Source organism: Pan troglodytes, chromosome 1 (assembly GCF_028858775.2).
Source record: "Pan troglodytes isolate AG18354 chromosome 1, NHGRI_mPanTro3-v2.0_pri, whole genome shotgun sequence".
Taxonomy (NCBI): Eukaryota; Metazoa; Chordata; class Mammalia; order Primates; family Hominidae; genus Pan; species Pan troglodytes.
This window is the reverse complement of record NC_072398.2, coordinates 41,340,578-41,359,880: the sequence shown is the minus strand read 5'-3', so window position 1 is coordinate 41,359,880 and position 19,303 is coordinate 41,340,578. Positions and strand designations below refer to the sequence as shown.

Here is a 19,303-nt window from a genome sequence, read left to right as displayed (position 1 = left end):
CATATCTGTTATATCACTCTTTGACACCATATATTAACAGAAATAATAATTTTCCCACATTGAGTTTCCTATTTACCATCTCTTTAATTATACCCGCTTTAATTGCTGTCATGGAGTGTTGAATTTTATAATCCAAGATACTAAGATGTTTATCTGATATACCACCTCCACACTTAATGTCTTATAATCTCTGCCAAGAATTTAAAAATTTTTGTTGGTCGGACAGGAAGAGGAAATTCCATGGTTTGGTGAACCCAGAAATTCTTCAGTACATCTCGGTTATAAAACTGTGTTAAATACACTTAAACTCTATAATTCTATAAGACCCATTTTAGGTTTATACACTGAGCATCCAGTTCCTCACCATCCTCTCATAGGTTAACCCTGTGTAATACAAGTTCTGCTCCCATAATTCTATGAACAAAACAGCCCTTGATATATAGGCTTGATTTTTTAAATACATTTTCTTTACTTTATTCTAAATGTAACATAAGGTCAACATAGAAAACTGAAAAGCATAAGGAAAGTGAAATATCTGTAATCTTATCAACCATTGTTAATTTTGCTGTATTCCTAGTTTCTTTTTATACATATCAATATAGTACTTTTGTTTTAATAAAAGGACTGCCAAAAGGCACATGCCAATTTGGACTCTGCTTTTTCTACTTACAGTGATATCATAGTTTCTCATATTTGGTATTCTTTTGCAATATTTGCTGCATAGAATTCCATCACACAAAGGTAACTGCCAGAAATTCCTTATTACTTTTGCTAGACACTTAGGGTTTACATTTTTTCAAAAATTAATCACATCAGAGTTTTGATCACATCAGAGCTTTGATCACAGCTCTGATGATTTCTCTGGGAACTGAGAGCCTAACACAAGTCATGTCCACTTCAAGACTTTTAACATACTGAAAAGTTATGTTACAGAGTGCTGGTCCCCCTGCAACACGTTCACTCACATTGGCTGACGTTTTAATTCTTTGCCAATCTGAGGGGAAGAAATGTCAACTCTTTGTTTGCTCTTTTAATGTCAGTCATGTCCTTTTCCTTTTACCGGTCATTCCGGTTTACTCACAATCCTACAAATCAATCCTGCTCATTCTTAATTTTCCAGTATTGTTCCTCAGATTGTTTCACCAGAAAAGTTCTCCCCCTTATCCACTCTTCACCTAACAATTTCTACCCATCCGAATCCTCCTGCATTTATTGCTTCCAGGAATTTGGCACTTAGGATACCCTTGTCCTTACATTGTTCATGCATGTATATTTCGTCTTCAATAAAAAATTTAGTTGCTCAAGGGCAAGGGCCCCATAGAGTCTCAATATTCTAATGGCCTGGTGTTGCTTAATAAATTAGATTCGGAAGGGTCCCCTCCAGGGAGGGGAGCAAAGGGCAAATTACCTTAGGGGCTGGGAGTGCAGAAGCCAAACCTTTGAGATTGTGAAAACAAGACGGCCCCGAGACGATCCAGTAGCAGACATTCAAGCAAGAAAAAAACTCAAATATTGTTCCCAATAGTGCCTGACTAATGCCAAATACCAAGTAAGGGCCCAGGCAGTCCTGACAGCCTGCAGTGCCCCAGGATAAAACTAACCCTGAGGGGTGCTAGCCCACGGTGACCCCCTGTCTAGACTCTGGATCTCTATTTTTAGGTCGAAGTGCTTTATTCTTGATTCCCGAATTCCCGGAAACTATTACCAAAGCAGCTTAGTTTTCTTTCCACCCTGCCTGGGTCACAAATATGACGGCGAGCCAGTCCTTTCCCGCAGGAACGCCTCAGGCTTCCGGGATGGTAGCCCAAGGGTTTAGCAAGAAAAAAGGCGGCCTCGGGGAACCTGTTCTGTTAGGTTCCGCCAGGGCCTCCCCCTGTCCCCTCGAAGGCCAAGTGCTGCCCATGAGCGCCGAGGCTCCGCCTCGCGGCCCGCCGATTGGCCCCAGCCGCCCTGGTGACTCGACGCACTTCCGCCCCGGGCGCGGCTCGGGCCACGCCCACCTGTCCTGCAGCACTGGATGCTTTGTGAGTTGGGGATTGTTGCGTTCCATAGCTGGACCCAGAAGGGACTTCCCTGCTCGGGAAACTGGCTCTCAGTTTCTCTGCTTTCCTCCGGAAAAATAACGGCGTCTTCCGCGCCGCGCATGGAGTCTCCCGGCCGCCGCGAGTGTCCCTTTCCTTCCTGGCGCTTTCCTGGGTTGCTTCTGGCGGCCATGGTGTTGCTGCTGTCCTCCTTCTCCGGTAGGACCCCGGGGCGGGTTCGCGCGTCCGCGGCGAGACTAGAGCTCTCCTCAGTCGGGCAAGAGTCGCGGGGCGGGGCTCACAGCAGGCCGTGCCTGTTTGGGGACAGGGTTCTCTGAGGGGTGCAGTGCTCAGATCCCGGGGGTATGTGGCGGGGAATGCGGGGACCACGCAGAGCCCGAGGTGAAGCTTGTTTGGTGGCGTCTTGTGCGCGGCCGGCATTTACGCAGGATCTGGCTGCGTCGCTAAAAAAAGCGTGAATCGTGTTTTCGGGATTGAGCCAGTCGGCCAGGGGAGCGCGGACTGGGCGCCCTAGGTGAGGGCTTGCTCTGGAGTGCACAAGTGCGTGGGAGTGTTGCTAGGGCCGGTGCTGTGTCCGTGGTGAGAGTTTGCCCTGTGTTCCCTTGGTGCCTTGGTGAGTGGGGTGTTCATTAGGGCTTGGACAGTACCCGCGGTAAGGGTTGCAGTGCGTCTGCTGTGCCCCATGTGCTGGGCTGGGCGAGCAGGGGCCTGGCCAGGTGTTGCTGGGAGCGTGCTGCGCGCAAGTGGCCTGTGTGCGGAGTTCACTGTGGGCAAGGCAGCTCACTGTTTGCTTTGAATGGAGTGAGCGCGGACTCTGGGGCTAGGGAGGGCATGTTGAGTGAGAGCAGGCTCTCAGTGCCTGGGGTTAGAGAGGTGGTAAGGGCGCGCCATGCTTTTTGTGCCTTCTGTGAACAGTCTCCGTGTTACCTGAGCTCCTATTAGTTTGTAAATGGCTGCTTTTTTGGGGGGTGGGTGGGCCATCGAGTCTTCTTCCTGTTCCCAACCAATATAGATAGTATCTGATTCCATTGCCTAATGGCTTTTTGACATTGTTTTCCTTCTTTTCATTAGTTTGAGTCATATTTGAGAGATGTGAAGCAACCTAAAAAACAATGGTAGCCAAACCTAGTGAGAAATTAGTATCCTAACAAAGGAAGGCAGATAATGTTAATCTTGTTTTCCCCTACAGCTCATAAGCTAAAGCTTAAGGCCTATCTCACTAAATTTATTTTGTGTTTCATTGAATGGAATCAATACTTTTAAAAATGCATGCTAGGCCAGGCACAGTGGCTCACGCCTGTGATCCCAGCACTTTGGGAGGCCCAGGCGGGGTGATTGCCTGTGCCCAGGAGTTCAAGATCAACCTGGGCAACATGGCAAAACCTTGTCTCTACAAAAAATACAAAAATTAGCTGGGCATGGTGGTGTATGCCCGTCGTCCCAGCTACTCTGGGGGCCGAGGTAGGAGATTCACTTGAGCCCAGGAGGTGAAGGCTGCAGTGAGCTGTGATCATGCCACTGCACTCCAGCCTGGATGACAGAGTGAGACCCTGTCAAAACAAAACAAACAAACAAGAAAAACCCGCTAAGAAATACATGCTTATTGTGCGACACGAACAGAATCAAAAAACAACTATTTTTAATATTTTGGTATATTTGTTTCTGACTTCATGTGCGCGTCATGTGTATCTATGTCCAAATTATATTTAGGATCCAATAACATGTATAGTTTCTACGTTGCATTTTTTTCCTTAGGAGCATTCATTCAACGAATATGGGTCTTGTATGTCTGGTGCTATTACACTGGTAGGCAATAACAAACCATTCCTATTTTCTCGATCCTTTTTTCACTATTTGTTTACACACACGTTCATGCAGGAAGATAAGCAGGGACTTTGTTTTGCTCAATGATAAGTGCTCAGTGCTGGGAACACAGTAGATAACCAATAAATTATTTGCTAAAATGTATTGGGATTGGCAGACATTAAAATCCAAAACATAATAGTGACAAATAAATTATGAACCAAGGGAAGTGCTCTGGAGGCAAGCAGTATAATTTTCAGATATAAATCTGACAGCATTTAACAAATGATTGGAGAGAGGGAAGGCTTCTCTGCTCATCAAACAGACTTTGGGGCATCTGTGTTTGCTGTTCCCTCAGCCCAGGAACATTCTCCTCCTGACCTGCTGCAGAAACAGTCTCGCTCTTCTGCAAACTCAGCTGGAATGTTACACCCTCAGAGACCTTCTCTGATCACCCCACCTCGCGACCCCCCCATCTCAGGTTGAACACATACAACCCAGTTCAAGTCCCTCTTCACTTGTAATCACCCTTTTAAAGTGACCTTTTCTGTTCTTTGTCTCACCCTCTCAGAATGCAGGGATCCTGTCTGTCTTGTCGCACTTGTGGTTCCAAAAGCCCGATTTGTTTACCTCTGTATCTGTTAAATACCAGAAAATGAAATATACTATTTGGCTGGGGCTTAGAGCCTAGGAAAAAGTTCCTCCTGCCTCCAAGAGGAAGGTTCTTTAAAGAGCTATGCTCAGGATGATCTTTCTGCGGTACCTAAAAAGCTAGGGCAGCGGCAGCTGAGAGCCAGAAAGGATCTGTCTCCCCTATTTGTTGACTCTGCAGGGCTTCCAGTACTTCAGTCTTGCATCTCACTGATCATTAAAACGTTCATTTTGAAGGAGGGTAATGGGAGTAGGGAGCAGTGGTGATAAGAAGAAAACAAAAGGACTTTTTTTTTTTTTTCTTTTAAGATTAATGTTTAGAATAGGCTTAGTGCTAGAAGTTCAGCCTGGACAGCATAAGCAGACCTCACCTATACAAAACATGTAAAAAAAAAAAAATTAGCCAGGTGTGATGTTGCACGCCTGTGGTCCTAGCTACTTGGGAGACTGAAGGAGAAGGATCACTGGAGACCCTCCATGGTCAAGGCTGCAGTGAGCCCTGATCATACTCCAGCTTGGATAACAGAGCGAGAGACCCTGTCTCAAAACAAAACAAAACACACACACATACACACACAAACAAACAAAAAAAGAAACAAAATAGGAAGCTGAAGAAGATAATGAAAGCGATTTGAAGTAGAGGAACATAGAATTATGAAATGAATAGGGTGCAACATGGAAAATAACAAAACTAAGGATGAAGAGAAGGAAAAACAAGGTTAAGTTTGAGGTTCATAAGGGTAAATCAAGACAGGTATGAAACCTAGAGAAAGTAAAAATGAGAAGTCACAATGCTAGGCAGAGAGAATACATGAATTAAAATAAACATTCAATTTTTGGAGCAACTCACTCTCACAAGGAGAAGGTTTCGTAAGCAGACAGTGCTGTGCATGGGAGACCTGCCCTCTCAAAGGTAGTTGCCAAATGGTTCCAGATAGTTGAAGGAAACATGTATCAAATTTCAGGCCAGTCTCATTCCTCCAGAAGAGGAGCTGCTTTTTTGGACAAAACCCGCAATCTCCTGTTGTGCGTGGTCTCTTCTGCCTGTTTTAGGTGTTTTCCTTATTTCCAATGAAAGAAGCCAAGATCAGTAAGCACTTACACAGTAGCGTCTCAGTTTCCTTACTGGGCATACTACAATGCAAAGAGAGCAGTCCATATCTGGTCACCTGCCAGGATACCAGAAGACTGGGAGATAGGCAGCACAAGAAATGGCCTAATCTTCTTTCTCCATTGTGCTGTAGAATGATTATTTTCAATATGAAATTGATTACAATATATTCTTCACATTGTTTTGTGTTTGACAGCAGTGGACTTTGAATACCAAATTTTTTTTGACTAGCTACTCTGAGTGACATATTGTGCTGGGTGTTGTGGCCACATGGATGAATGGAGTCGGCCTTGTTAACTATTAAACACAAAAGCATGTGATAGTTACCTGAGAGATCCATGCAGGGGAGAGTCCAGGGGAAGGTGACTGATCACTGCTTCCCAGGGGGAGGCAGAAAATGCTTCCTGAAGGAGATGATGGGTGGATTAAGGAAGACAAGAGTTGAGCAGGAGTTGTAGCTACCGGCCAGGGAGGAAGGGTATTCAGAGCAGAGGCAGCAAGGTGAGCAAAGGCACCAAGATGTGACACTACTGGACTGCCAAGCTATTCAGTGTGGCAGAGTAGGGCAAAGGAGGCAAGAAAGAAGGAAGAGGATTAAATCACAGGGTGAGTAATTCTGAAAAGCAACAGACTCATCAGGAATAAACACTCACCATCATAAATTCAGACTTTCACGTTATTACCTGTCCTTTTAGGGCAACTTGAGCCTTTTGTTTGACTTAGCACAACATGAATCCAAACTAGGGTTGTTTTGATTTTCCCAGGCACGGTAGCAGACAATTTCTTGAATACTTATTTGCAGATAGAGTTTGTCAGTGTCAGCATTTCTTGAGCACCCACAAGGTGAGTATAGTAGAAAAAGAAGAACATGGTTCTTGACCCCCAGGAATTTGCCTTTTAAGAGAAGACAGCCTGAAGTGACAAGCTGTTATAAGTTAGTGTTTTAAACTATGGAAGAACAATCTGAGCAGAGTACTCTATACTGTAGAAGACTTCTTAGAGGAGAAGTTACTTTTGAAATGAATTTAGAAAAATGTGGGGAAAGATGCATCCATATATATTTTAAGACCAAAGACATTAATGCTGTCTCTTCAGTTTATTGTCGAATGTTTATTCCCAAACAAACCAAAAGCTAATAGGATGTTACTTAAAACATGCAAGTCCCATTTCCTCCACTACTATGAGCACTCAGGTAAAAGCATGGAACAGTCATTTAAAATCTTGCCAAGGGCCTTTCTGTGTTTTCTGTACTACCTGCTGCCAGACCACAGTCCATGGCTGATGAAAGTGATATCAGTACTTCATCTTCATGTTCCTATTCTCTTATCCCTAGATGCCTGTGAGGAGCCACCAACATTTGAAGCTATGGAGCTCATTGGTAAACCAAAACCCTACTATGAGATTGGTGAACGAGTAGATTATAAGTGTAAAAAAGGATACTTCTATATACCACCTCTTGCCACCCATACTATTTGTGATCGGAATCATACATGGCTACCTGTCTCAGATGACGCCTGTTATAGTAAGTAAACAAACCTCTTTTTTTTTTTCTGCTTGCTCTAGAGATTTGCATACATTTTGGGGTACATATTCCACTATGGTGATGATGATTTTCTTCTTGTAAAATGAGGTTCAAGATAACAATGCATTTTTGCAAGCTTTGAGAAATCAAAATCTCCAAGAAATCATTTTCCTGGCAATAGATTGCCTGGGTGAATATGAATCTTAAGTTTGCCCTTATAATAAGTAAATAATGAAAATTATATTCCCACCCATTCAAAAGAGCACTGCAGAATTTTGATTTTGATTCAGATCTGTTTTATAACTGGATTGAAAACTCTCAAAATTATTTTCTTTTAGGAGAAACATGTCCATATATACGGGATCCTTTAAATGGCCAAGCAATCCCTGCAAATGGGACTTACGAGTTTGGTTATCAGATGCACTTTATTTGTAATGAGGGGTAAGTTGCTCCTTAGAGGAAATAAGGGAAGTGTTAGTAATTTTATTTTTGTTTTGCTTCTCTTCTTAAGCATTCCTGTAAACTTAATTTTGCTTTCTATGTGACAAGGTATACTTCTAGCCAAACAACTCTTGGATGTTTTATGGAGATAGGCAAGATATATAGTAAATAGAAAGTAATTGATATTGAAGGAAAGCAAAACTACTTGCTGTTTCTGACAATAAGTCTGTTGTAAGCATTAAGAATGTAGTAATCATGAGAATTTATCCTTCACAACTGAGTATCCCCTATTTAAATCTGCCAACTCTTAGAGTTGAAGTAGGGCTCACAAAAATGAGAAATAGAATTGCCAACTAAAGATACACTTGTATCCAGATGACTCTGTAAAGTGTTATCAGACCAAAACTGACGCGGTTAGCCTTTGCCATCATGTTGATCAAAATCTCTCAGTTGAAAAACCTTATTTTTGAGACTGCTACAATGTGAAGCATCTCAAGAGCAGGTACTGAGCCCTCGGTAATAGCCTTTGTTCTGTAGGGTTTTGAAGTCGTATATATTGGAGATACTAGACATTTAAGATAAATGTGCATTTAGAGAGTAAACGTAATTTGTGCATTTAGAGAGTAAATGTAAGTATTCTGCTATAACAGAATACTTGAGGCTAGGCATTTATAAAGAAAAGAAATGTATTTGGCTCATATTTCTGGAGGCTGGAGAGTTCAAGGGCATGGCAGTAGTGTCTGGCAAGGGCTTTTGTGCTGCATCATAACATGCTGGAAAATGAAAGGGAAATTTAGCATGTGCAAAAAAGACAAAGCACAAGGGAGGGGGTTCTCGCTTTATAACACGTGCTCTTATGGTAATGAATCCAAGCCTACAAGAATGAGAACTCATTCCCTCAAGAATTAATGAAGACCCTCTAGAAAGGCATTATACCTCTTAATGACCTAATCATTTCTTAAAGGCCCCACCACCTCTCAATGCTGTTACACTGGCAATTAAATTTCAATATGAGTTTTGGTAGAGACAAACCAGAATCAAACAATAGCAGTAACACACCATAATATAGAAAAAGTAAGTGAGTCTTGGAGGAAAAATCAGCTGTGACTATGTAAGGCAACTGACAGTTTTTAAAATTTGGTCAAGTAGAAATATTGGAATATTCAGTTGACACATAGAGCTTGCTAGGCACACCGAGGGATACCAAAACTTTAAGACAGCGACCTTCCTAAAAGAAGTTCTAACCTTATTGAGAAATAATATATATTGAGAGCAATAAAAGCAAAATACTAAATGAGAAATACCAAATAAGTAGAATTATTCATGATAATTACTCTAAGAGTCCAGAAGGAGGAGAGATTCCTGTGAATTTAAATCAGGGAAGATTTCATTGAGTATAGGGGTATACTTAATGAAAGTATTCTTATACTCAGTGAGCTATTCCTAGAAATACACTCTGTTCTAAATAATATTAATAGAAGCTAAAACTCATGTAGCACTATCTATGTGCCAAATGCTATCTTATCTAATCCCCTAAACAACCCCATGTACTGTTATCCCCTTTTAATCAATTAGGAAGCTGAGTGAAGGAACTTTAAGTGACTTACCCAAGCTCAAGAAACTAGATAAGTTGAGAAGCAGGGACTTGAATCTAGCCATTCCAGCTCTAGGGCCTGTTCTCTCTACACAGTCCTTGTCCTTACTGTGCGAAGTGGTGTGAGAAAAGGCACAGAAATGAATGTGTAATGTGATTGCAGGAGGCAGCAAAGAGGCTGGGTGGAAAGGCACAGCAGATTTATTTAGACATCTTTGCTCTTGGCCAATATATATTCAAATGGGGAAACTCTATTTGATTAAATTGCAGATTTATTTAGCACTTTCGTTATATAGTATGTTGTTTAAGAAACCACCCCCTCAAACTACTGTAGTGTAGAAAAGAAACCATATAAAAAATTCCTTCATTATTATGTGTGTCTTATTAATTGCTATACAAAACAGTAACCGTTTCTTTTCTCATTTAGTTATTACTTAATTGGTGAAGAAATTCTATATTGTGAACTTAAAGGATCAGTAGCAGTTTGGAGCGGTAAGCCCCCAATATGTGAAAGTAAGTAAATTCTTTTTCTTTAAATTTAGACCAGTAGTCCTCAAAGATTTTTGCCTCCTTTACACCCTTTACACTTTAAGATTAACAAAGATCCCAAAGAGATTTCTTTTATGTGGGTTATATCTATTGGTATTTATCATATTGGAATTCAAACGGAGAGGTTTTTAAATAATTATTGATTCTTTTTGGTTTTGTTTATGTTTTTCCTAAGACACGGTCTCAGGCTATTTCCCAGGCTGAGGTGCAGTGGCACAATCTCAGCTCACTGCAGCCTCAGCCTCTCCAGTAGCTGGGGCTTCAGGCATGTGGCACTATGCCTGGCTTTTTGTAATTTTTGAAGAGACGGGGTTTTGCCACGATGCCCAGGCTGGTCTTGAAATCCCATGCTCAAGCAGTCTGCCCCCGTGGGCCTCCCAAGTGCTGGGATTACAAATGTGAGCCACCCCACCTGGCCTGATTAATTTGTAAGAATAAATGCAATACAAATTAACATATGTAACATAATTTTTATGAAAAATAATAATTTTCCAAATCAAAATAAAATTAGTGAGAATAGTGGCATTGTTCACATTTTTTGCACATCTCTTCAACATCTGGCTTAAAGCAAGATTGTATTTGGCCTGTTGTGTTATCACACAATATGTAGCCTTTGGAAAAATATCACTATATTCTTATTAGGATCAGAGTGAAAAAAGACAATAATATTTTGGTGGTATTGTGAATCACCAATTTAGAAAATGGATATATTTATAAATTGCAAAGGATTTCTTAACTAGCACTGAGTTAAGCATATTTTCTCATTAATTGTCAGCATTTCTTGTGATGACTAGAACAGAACTTAGCACGGCCTTGCAAACAAATATAGGCGTATTAGGCCGTTTTCGTATTGCTGTAAAGAAATACCCGAGACTGGGTAATTTATAAAGAAAAGAAGTTTAATTTGCTCATGTTTCTACAAGCTGTACAGGAAGCATGGTGCTGGCATCTGCTGGGGGTTTGGGTAGGCCTCGGGAAACTTAACAATCATTGGGGAAGACAGAAGGAGAGCAAGGTGTCTCACATGGCAGGAGCAGGAGCAAGGTGGGGAGGACGGGAGGTGTTGCACACTTTTAAATAACCAGATCTCCCAAGAACTCAGTATCATGAGAACAGCACCAAGGGGATGGTGCTAAACCATTCATGAGAAATCCACCCCCATGATTCAAACACCTACCACCAGGCCCCACCTCCAACATTGTGGACTACAATTTGACATGAGATTTGGTGGGGACAGAGATCCAAACCATATCAATAGGTATTTACACTTTAAGAAAATGAGATTTGTTCTGAAAGTTAGTTACTACATTAATGGTTTGAATTTGGGATGATATATTTGCTCATAGAAACCTTCTTTTAAATCCATATTGAATTCACAACCAGCTTGTAGAAACCCTATATTGACAAATTTATTGAAGACATAGAAATTTTACTAATGCTGTCTTAATCTTTTACATTTCCTTTCCTCTTTTTCTTCATTTTTAAGAGGTTTTGTGTACACCACCTCCAAAAATAAAAAATGGAAAACACACCTTTAGTGAAGTAGAAGTATTTGAGTATCTTGATGCAGTAACTTATAGTTGTGATCCTGCACCTGGACCAGATCCATTTTCACTTATTGGAGAGAGCACGATTTATTGTGGTGACAATTCAGTATGGAGTCGTGCTGCTCCAGAGTGTAAAGGTAGTGTTTCAATTTATTTCCTTCTTCATTTGTAAATACTATGGAAACATTTTGTAAATAGTTTTATCTACAGATAAACAAAGCAGGTGTATGTGCTTCCTCCTCCTGTATAATTGGTTTCTAATTTATTTTAATTCAGGTCAATTCAAGTCAAAAAATAGTTCTAGCTAGAGTTCCCTATTTCTCACCCCCACATGTTCTTGGCATTTCATTTTATACAGTGTGAACTACTGTGTATCTGCATGAGTTAGAAGTTTTTGTTTGAAAGAACCAAAAAAAAAAAAAAATACACACTGGCTTAAAGAAAGTTTCATCTTGTATTACAAGAAATCTAAGAGTTCTGGCTATGGTAGTGGTAAACTGTGACAGACTAATTGTCTCACAAATAAAAATGATAAACTCTGGATAAAAAAATTTTTTTTTTTAAAGACCAAATGTTTAAGGCACTCTGGAGTGACCAAAAGTATGAAGACCATGTAGGGGACTTGCCCATTTAAAGAAAGAAATCACTGAATAACAGTGATTTAAAAGTATATACTCCCCAAGTACACATGAAACATTCTCCCAAGTAGACCATATTCTAGACAATAAGACAACTTTTAACATACTTCAAAAAATTGAAATCATTCAACATGCATTATCACAATAGAATGAAAGCAGAAATCAATAACAAAGCCAATCCCCAAAGAATTGGAAAGTGTACAGGACACTTCTAAATAACCCATGCATAAAAGAAGTAGTCAGCAGGGAGATTAGAAAGTGTTTTGAATTGAATAAAAACACAACATCTCAAAATATCCAAATATGTAGGATGCAGCTAAAGCATTGCTTACAGGGGAATGTATAGCATAATATACTTGTGTTAGAAAAAAAGAAAAGTCTCAAATCAATGATCTAATTTTCCACCTTAAGAAACTAAAAAAGAGCAAGTTAAATCCCAAACTAGCAGATGTAAGGAAATGATAAAGATAGAGCCAAAATCAATGAAATTGAGAAGAGAAAAAAAAAAATAGAGGAAATCAGTGAAACCAACAGTTGCTACTTGGAGATCAATAAAGTGTGTAAACCTGTAGCCAGACTGACAAAAAAAGACGCAAATTAACCAATACTGAGAATGAAAGAAGTGGTGGCCAGGCGCGGCACCCCAGCCAGCTTGAAGACCCTGCCCTCCTGCAGCCGGCAGGGGCAGTCACTCCCGAACTTGTCCTTTTAGAAGTTCCAGCTTTACCACTTGCTGGTGGAGCCCAACCACTGCCGCAGGGTCCTCATCGCCAACACGCCTGGCAGATCCAAGAGGAGATGGCCCAGGATGAGACGTGGCACACACAGGCACCCGAGAGTGTGGGGTTGGCGTTGTTCCACTGCCTGGTTTCTGCAGAGATCCTGTGCCGGTGGCCTGTGCCCGCCATGTGGAAGCCAAAGGGGGTGTGCCATGCCCCCCGCTTTGGACACTGCTGCGTGAAGGGGCCAGTTTTCAGACCTTTGCTCTGTCACCTCAGCACTGGCGCCAGGAGCCCTGAAGAGCAGCATCTGGGAGACGGACAGCCCTGGGGAAAATAGAGGAGGCGTTCAGAAGTAGCTAGATGAGATATTTGAAATACTGAAGACCAAAAACCCCAGTTTGCATGGAAGAACTGGCCTCAGATGTGGTCAGTTCCTATGATGACCTGGACACACGGTGCTGACCCACACGATGGGAGGTGGCCCTGCAAAGCATTCAGAGGCTTGGGCCTGCTGCCGTCCGGCCTCCCACCTCCAGCTGCAATTGCGTTCTGACCTGGGCAAGTAGGAACACGTAGTGGAGATCCTGATGGAGACCTGAGCCAGGCGTCCCGGAGTGCTGGCCAGGCATGGAGTACGGGATCCAGCTAAGGGAGTCTGGCCAGCCTATAGCCCCCCAGCCTTGCTGGCTCCTCTGCTAATTCCAGCAGGGTCTGCAGCCCCAGACCCATCCCCTTCCTTCCCGTCTGCAGAGGGCAGGCCAGAGGCTGGTCTCAGTGGGAGCTAGGGCTCTCCTCAAAGGCTTTTTGACCTTGGGCCAGTCTTGACATCCCCACAGGCCTGCGCCCCTCATCACTTTTCGTGTCTCTCGGAGGACGGCGAGCTGCAACTGCAGCAATCTTGTTTAAATTTAGGTAGGTGAATTTCTTAGAATTAAGTTTCATATGTTTTGAGCAATAAATTTTCTTAAGATATATATTTTTTAATCTTTTTGGTTTTATCTCTGAATATTTTTTATTTTTTTTCAATGTATTTTTTTTCTGGAAACATTCTGTGCTGCTACATTAGAGCCTACACAGTTTAGTTGGTACATTTCATTCTTTTAAGGTTCAAATAAGGGATTTTATTTTCCAGTGAGTTTCCCTGCATTGTTAACAAGTCAACAGCGTTAACATATGATTTTTTGGTTTTTTTTTTTTTTTGTATACTTTAAATTTGTGTGCAACCCTTCTCCTTTATGCCCTGTGTTACAATGAGGCTTGGTCAAAGTGGGGAAAACACACACAGCTGCTACACTTTTTTTTTTTTTTTTTTTTGTCATTGGAACATTTGTGCCATGTCTTCCTAGACTTAAGTGTAAATTATGGAGGGTTTTATTTGACAATTTATATGTAAATGTCATTGAAGGCTAAGGTTAAATCTTTGGAAATCACAGGCACCAGTTGATCTTTAGAGACCTCAGATCCCCTCAGGTGGCGCCTTGTGATAGGCGGTGTTCTGGGAGGCTTCCTGTCAGGTTCCACAGCACAGGCACCTGCTCTGGGCACGGACTGAGCTCCTGGGGTGTGCACGGAGCTGTGGTGCGCCAGTCACATGCGCTTGGAAACAGCGTGTGCTGCTGGATTGGAAATGCCTACGTTGCTCTGTTAAATTGGTGCTGGAGCAAAAACCTAAGGTTAAATTTAAGTCTAGAATGAAAGAAATCTGAATCCATGTAATTAATGGCCGCTCGATCTTGAGAGTCCTTGACGGCCCTGCCTCAGGAAGTGAGGTGGGGGTGCCTACACCTTTCACTTTCCTTCCTCACGTCCACCCCGTATGTGTTTCTCATCCTTTTTCTGACTTCCCCCCATCCCTTAGCCAAAAAGCTTTATATTCTTTTGTGCATATGGCCATTCTTTAATATCGGTGATGTAAACTTTACTTGATTACTTTACAAAATTATTCAACAGACAAAAGAATGAAAAAGAGAATATCACTAAATATCCTACAGACATTTAAAGGATGACAAGGGAATATTATAAACAACTTTATGCCTACAAATTTGACAACTGAAATGGACAGATTCCTTGAAAGATACAAAATGTCAAAACTCACTTGAAGATATGGATAACCTGAATACTCCTATATCTAGCAAAAAATAAAATTTGTAGTTAATAACCTACTGAAGGTCCAGATGGCTTCACTGGGGAGTTCTACCAACCATCTAAGGAATAAATCATAGCAATTGTACACAAGCGTTTCAAGAAAGTGCAAGAGGAGGGAACACTTCTCATCCCATTTTATGATGATAGCATTGTCCTTATACGAAAACCAGAAAACAAAAACATTATAAGAAAATTACAAATAATATCCTTGATGAACACAGGACCAAAAATCTTCAACAAAATATTAGCAAACCAAATCCTGTGATACATAAAAAGAAAAGTAAATCATGACCAAGTAGGATTTACCCTATGAATGCAAGATTAGTTCAAATGCAAAAATTAATCAGTGTAATTTGCCACATCAGGAGACTATTAAGGAGAAAAAATTCATGTGGTTATCTTATTAGATGCAAAAAACAAAGAAAGTGACAGAATTCATCATCTTATTTTTCATGATAAAACTTCTCAGCAAACTAGGAACAGAAGGGTACTATCTATCTTACCCTGATAACAGACATCTACAAAAATCTCACAGCTAACATTACACTTAATGGTTCAAAAAAATTAGAGGTAAAAAGTAACATTGTACTTAGTGGTTAAAAAAACCTTACTTACATTTCTGTCTAATTAATAAAGACCTAATTCTGGAAGGAAAACAGTGAGGATGTCCACTCTTACCACTCCATTCAGCATTGTATTGGAGATCCCACCCAGTACAGTAAGGCAAGAGAAAGCTGTTAGGCACACATGTTGGAAAAGAAGAAATAAAAACTGTCTCTACTCACAATGAGATGCCACTAAATACCTATTGGAAAGGCCGAAATGTAAACACACACACCCCAAACTGACAATACCAGGTATTGACAAGGATATGGAGCAGATGAAACTCTCATATACTGATGGTGAGAATCAAAGTGCAGTGACCACTTTGGGACATTTTTGGCATTTCTTATAAAGTTAAACATACTCTTATCATACAACTCGGCAACCCAAATAAACTGAAAACATTTTCACACAGAAACTTATATGAGGATGTTCACAGCAGCCTTATTCATAATCACCCCAAACTGCAAATCGCCACATGTTCTTGAGTTGGTGAATGAATGAACCACCTGTGCTACCTCTAAAAGATGGACTCATACTCAGCAATAAAAAGGAATAAACTGATTCATGCAGCAACACAAATGAATTTTGAAAGCATCATGCTTAGTGAAATAAGCCATACTAAGAAGACTGTAATTTCATTTATGTGACATTCTGAAAAAGTCCCACTATAGGGATAAAAGCAGATCAATGGTTAGCTGGTTGTGGAAGTGGGGATGAGGGGGAGGAGGGGTAACTCACAAAAGAGCATGAGGAAATTCTGGAGAGTAATGGAACTTTTCTGTATCTTTACTATGGTGGTAGTTACATGATTATTTGCATTTATCAAAATTCATACAGCTGTACACTTGAAAGGGTGAATTTTACTTTATGTAAATTATATCCAATAAACTAACCTTTACAAATAACATTAGGTACAATTAGACACAACAAAAGGTCAGTGAACCTGAAGACAGGTGAATAGAAATTGAACCTTATTTAAGAAGAAATGTTGACTAAAGAAAGAGAGAGGCTTACAGACCTGTGGGAGAGTATCAAGCAGTGAAACATACATGTAATTGGAGTTTCAGAAAGACAGGAGAGAGAATGGTGTAAAATATTATTTGAAAAAATATTGGCCAAAAATTATCCAAATTAGATCCAAAACAACCTCAGATCCAGGAGATTCAGTGAACCTTCAGCAGGATGAATAAATTATTAAAATTTACCACCACCACCACCCCCCTGCAGTAGTTTGGTAAAAACTACCAAACAAAAGTTTAAAAAGCAGCCAGTGAGTGGGGAAAACAACAAAAAACTGTATTACATTTAGGAGGGCAGGGACAAGTAAGAATGACAGCCAGCCAAGTTTTCTTAAGAAAATGTGGTTACAATATGGTTATGTCTGTTAGTGCTGAAAGAAAAATAAAACACCCTAGAATTCTGTATGAAGGAGAATATATTAGTTAACATTTAAAGTCTTTTAAAAAATGTTTTTAACATCTTGCATTCCATTCCTTGTCTCTGTTCACACTGGAAATTACTACTTTGTACTACTTTTTCTGCTAAAGCAGATATCCATTAATTCTGAGGTTTCTCTAATTTTCCAGTGGTCAAATGTCGATTTCCAGTAGTCGAAAATGGAAAACAGATATCAGGATTTGGAAAAAAATTTTACTACAAAGCAACAGTGATGTTTGAATGTGATAAGGGTTTTTACCTCGATGGCAGCGACACAATTGTCTGTGACAGTAACAGTACTTGGGTTCCCCCAGTTCCAAAGTGTCTTAAAGGTACAAAGGTTATCTTTTTTCTGTCTTGGTTTGTTATTGTTGTTGCTGTTCATTTTAGACTTTATTTCTTTGATATTAACTATCAGTCATACAGAATAACTGAAAAGAAACAATTTTAGTATTTAACTCTGTCTTGTATTCATTTCTATGCCAGATGAATGACACGAAATTCACATAAAATTCTGCTGTTGTGATTTTTTGTGCTTTTCCAGGGTTCTTAGCACGTTATGTACATTGCATGGGTATATGCTTTTAATATTTTTATGTATAAAATGAATTACAACAACTTTTTGGAATTGAAACATGGGCATTTTTATCTAAGTAAGTCAACAATGGCATAATTCATATAAATGAAATGAGAGCAATAACTCCCAAGTGGTTGATCTTCTAACATTATTTTGTTTCCTAGTGCTGCCTCCGTCTAGTACAAAACCTCCAGCTTTGAGTCATTCAGGTTTAGTAGCTTCTTCCTTATATGTCTCAAAAATCTTGTAAATTCCTGGAGAAAATGCCAGCAATAACTCCCAAGTGTTTGGTCCAATCTACATTATTATTTTGTTTTCCAGTGTCGACTTCTTCCACTACAAAATCTCCAGCGTCCAGTGCCTCAGGTTTAGTAATTTCCTGCTTATATTTTTTCAAAAATCCTTTAAATTCCTGGTGATTTTTAAAAAAATCCTTCAAATTTCTGGTGATGTTCACTTATTTTTAGTAATGAAAGGAGGGAGGACATTTGTATAGCCATTTTAGTTGTTATACATAGTGATTCTAAAATTATTTGCCATAATCTGATATAAACAGGAATATGACCTTGGGAAAGTTGTATAAATTTTGAATGTGTTTATATATATATGTTTACATTATATATAGAGAAATTGATTTAGTACCTTCCTTATTGGGTATTAGTAAGGTATAAGTGGGATGCATTTAAAGCACTTAGCACAGTGCCTGGTGTAGAGAAAGCTCTTAGAGCTAGCTAATATGACTTATCCTACACTTAAATTAATGTTAGGGAAGGGGAAGGTTCATGTATGTTTGTTAGTATGTGTGTGTGTTAATATGTTAATATGTTTGTTTGTTAATATGTATGTTTTGTGTCATCAACTTTGCTATTTTATTCTTTTCAGAAGTGATCTGTTGACACCTTTACTGAGTTTGTTCCTATTGCAGGACTCTTTCATTTTCTGGAATGCAACTAGTTTGAGTCTTCTGATGTAAAACATTTAAACAGGGAAATTTCTGCTGTCCTCAGAACAAGATCTGTATTTCTGCCTCTTCCCTACCCACCCCTCTTCCACACCTCATAATGTTATTTATTTTTTTTCTCTTTAGTGGGCAGTTTTATCTGGCAATAGCAACTCAATTTTATAGCAACTGAAAGGCAGGAAAAGTCCTTATTTACTGAAATAAAATAGAAGACTTTTGCAGGGACTCCTGGTCAACCACTGTGCTTATGACTGGAGAGATTATTTTGATATGACGGAAGGAATTATCCTGATTTCAGCACTACCATCTCTGGTTTCACTTTGCTTCCAGCAGAAGCAAGAGACAATAGTAATTGTGGGTAGCACTTCAGTCTGGGCAGACTGTGCTTAGTTGACATCATTTCTGTGGTCTTCAGTTTCCCTTTAGTATAATGTGAGTGTTGAACTGAAATCTCAATCACTGGCTTCTAATTTGGTTATATATTTCCTATCTCCCTAATATTTTAAAGGATCGAAGAGAATTATGCATGTTAACATAGTAATTAAGATACCTTCTTATAGGCTGGGTGGGGTAGCTCACACCTATAATACCAGAACTTTGGGAGGCCGAGGTGGGTGGATCACGAGGTCAGAAGTTCAAGACCAGCCTGGCTAAGTTGGTGAAACCCCATCTCTACTAAAAATACAAAAATTAGCGGGGTGCGGTGGCAGGCACTTGTAATCCCAGCTGCTCGGGAGGCCGAGGCAGGAGAATCGCTTGAACCCAGTGGGCAGAGGTTGCAGTGAGCCAAGATCATGCCACTGCACTCCAGCCTGGGTGACAGAGTGAGACTCTGTCTCAAAAAAAAAACAAAAACAAAAACCTTCTCATGATTCCTGTAAGAGCTTGGTAACTGGTAGCCTCCTGAGTTGAGTGCTGTAGGGTTTGAGGGGCAGGAAGAGATGAGTTTTTTAGTGG

General features: G+C 40.3%; 2 protein-coding genes across 21 annotated transcripts in view; one reads left to right on the top strand and one right to left on the bottom strand.

Moving 5' to 3' along the window:
- The first annotated feature begins 222 nt into the window (after window positions 1-222).
- CD46 (CD46 molecule) overlaps window positions 223-19,303 on the top strand; it is a 45,238-nt gene continuing 26,157 nt past the window's right edge. For 5 of the 19 annotated variants that reach the window (XM_009441407.4, XM_063810085.1, XM_063810092.1 and 2 more), the window contains exons 1-7: window positions 223-2,240; window positions 6,941-7,129; window positions 7,468-7,570; window positions 9,592-9,677; window positions 11,200-11,397; window positions 16,958-17,140; window positions 17,707-17,751. In XM_009441407.4, coding sequence (XP_009439682.1) covers window positions 2,018-2,240; window positions 6,941-7,129; window positions 7,468-7,570; window positions 9,592-9,677; window positions 11,200-11,397; window positions 16,958-17,140; window positions 17,707-17,751 — 1,027 coding nt within the window. In that variant the 5' untranslated portion in view covers window positions 223-2,017. Of the gene's footprint in view, window positions 2,241-6,940; window positions 7,130-7,467; window positions 7,571-9,591; window positions 9,678-11,199; window positions 11,398-16,957; window positions 17,141-17,549; window positions 17,595-17,706; window positions 18,779-19,303 lie in introns of all 19 variants that reach the window. The other 14 variants (XM_525047.8, XM_063810088.1, XM_063810093.1 and 11 more) reach the window with 5 other exon arrangements.
- Window positions 10,164-19,303, bottom strand: part of LOC107970009 (uncharacterized) — a 110,585-nt gene continuing 101,445 nt past the window's right edge. Inside the window, exon 4 of one of the 2 annotated variants that reach the window (XR_001712208.4) lies at window positions 10,164-12,944. The gene's annotated coding sequence lies outside the window, so the exon portion shown is untranslated. The remainder of the gene's footprint in view (window positions 12,945-19,303) is intronic. The other variant, XR_010156798.1, reaches the window with a different exon arrangement.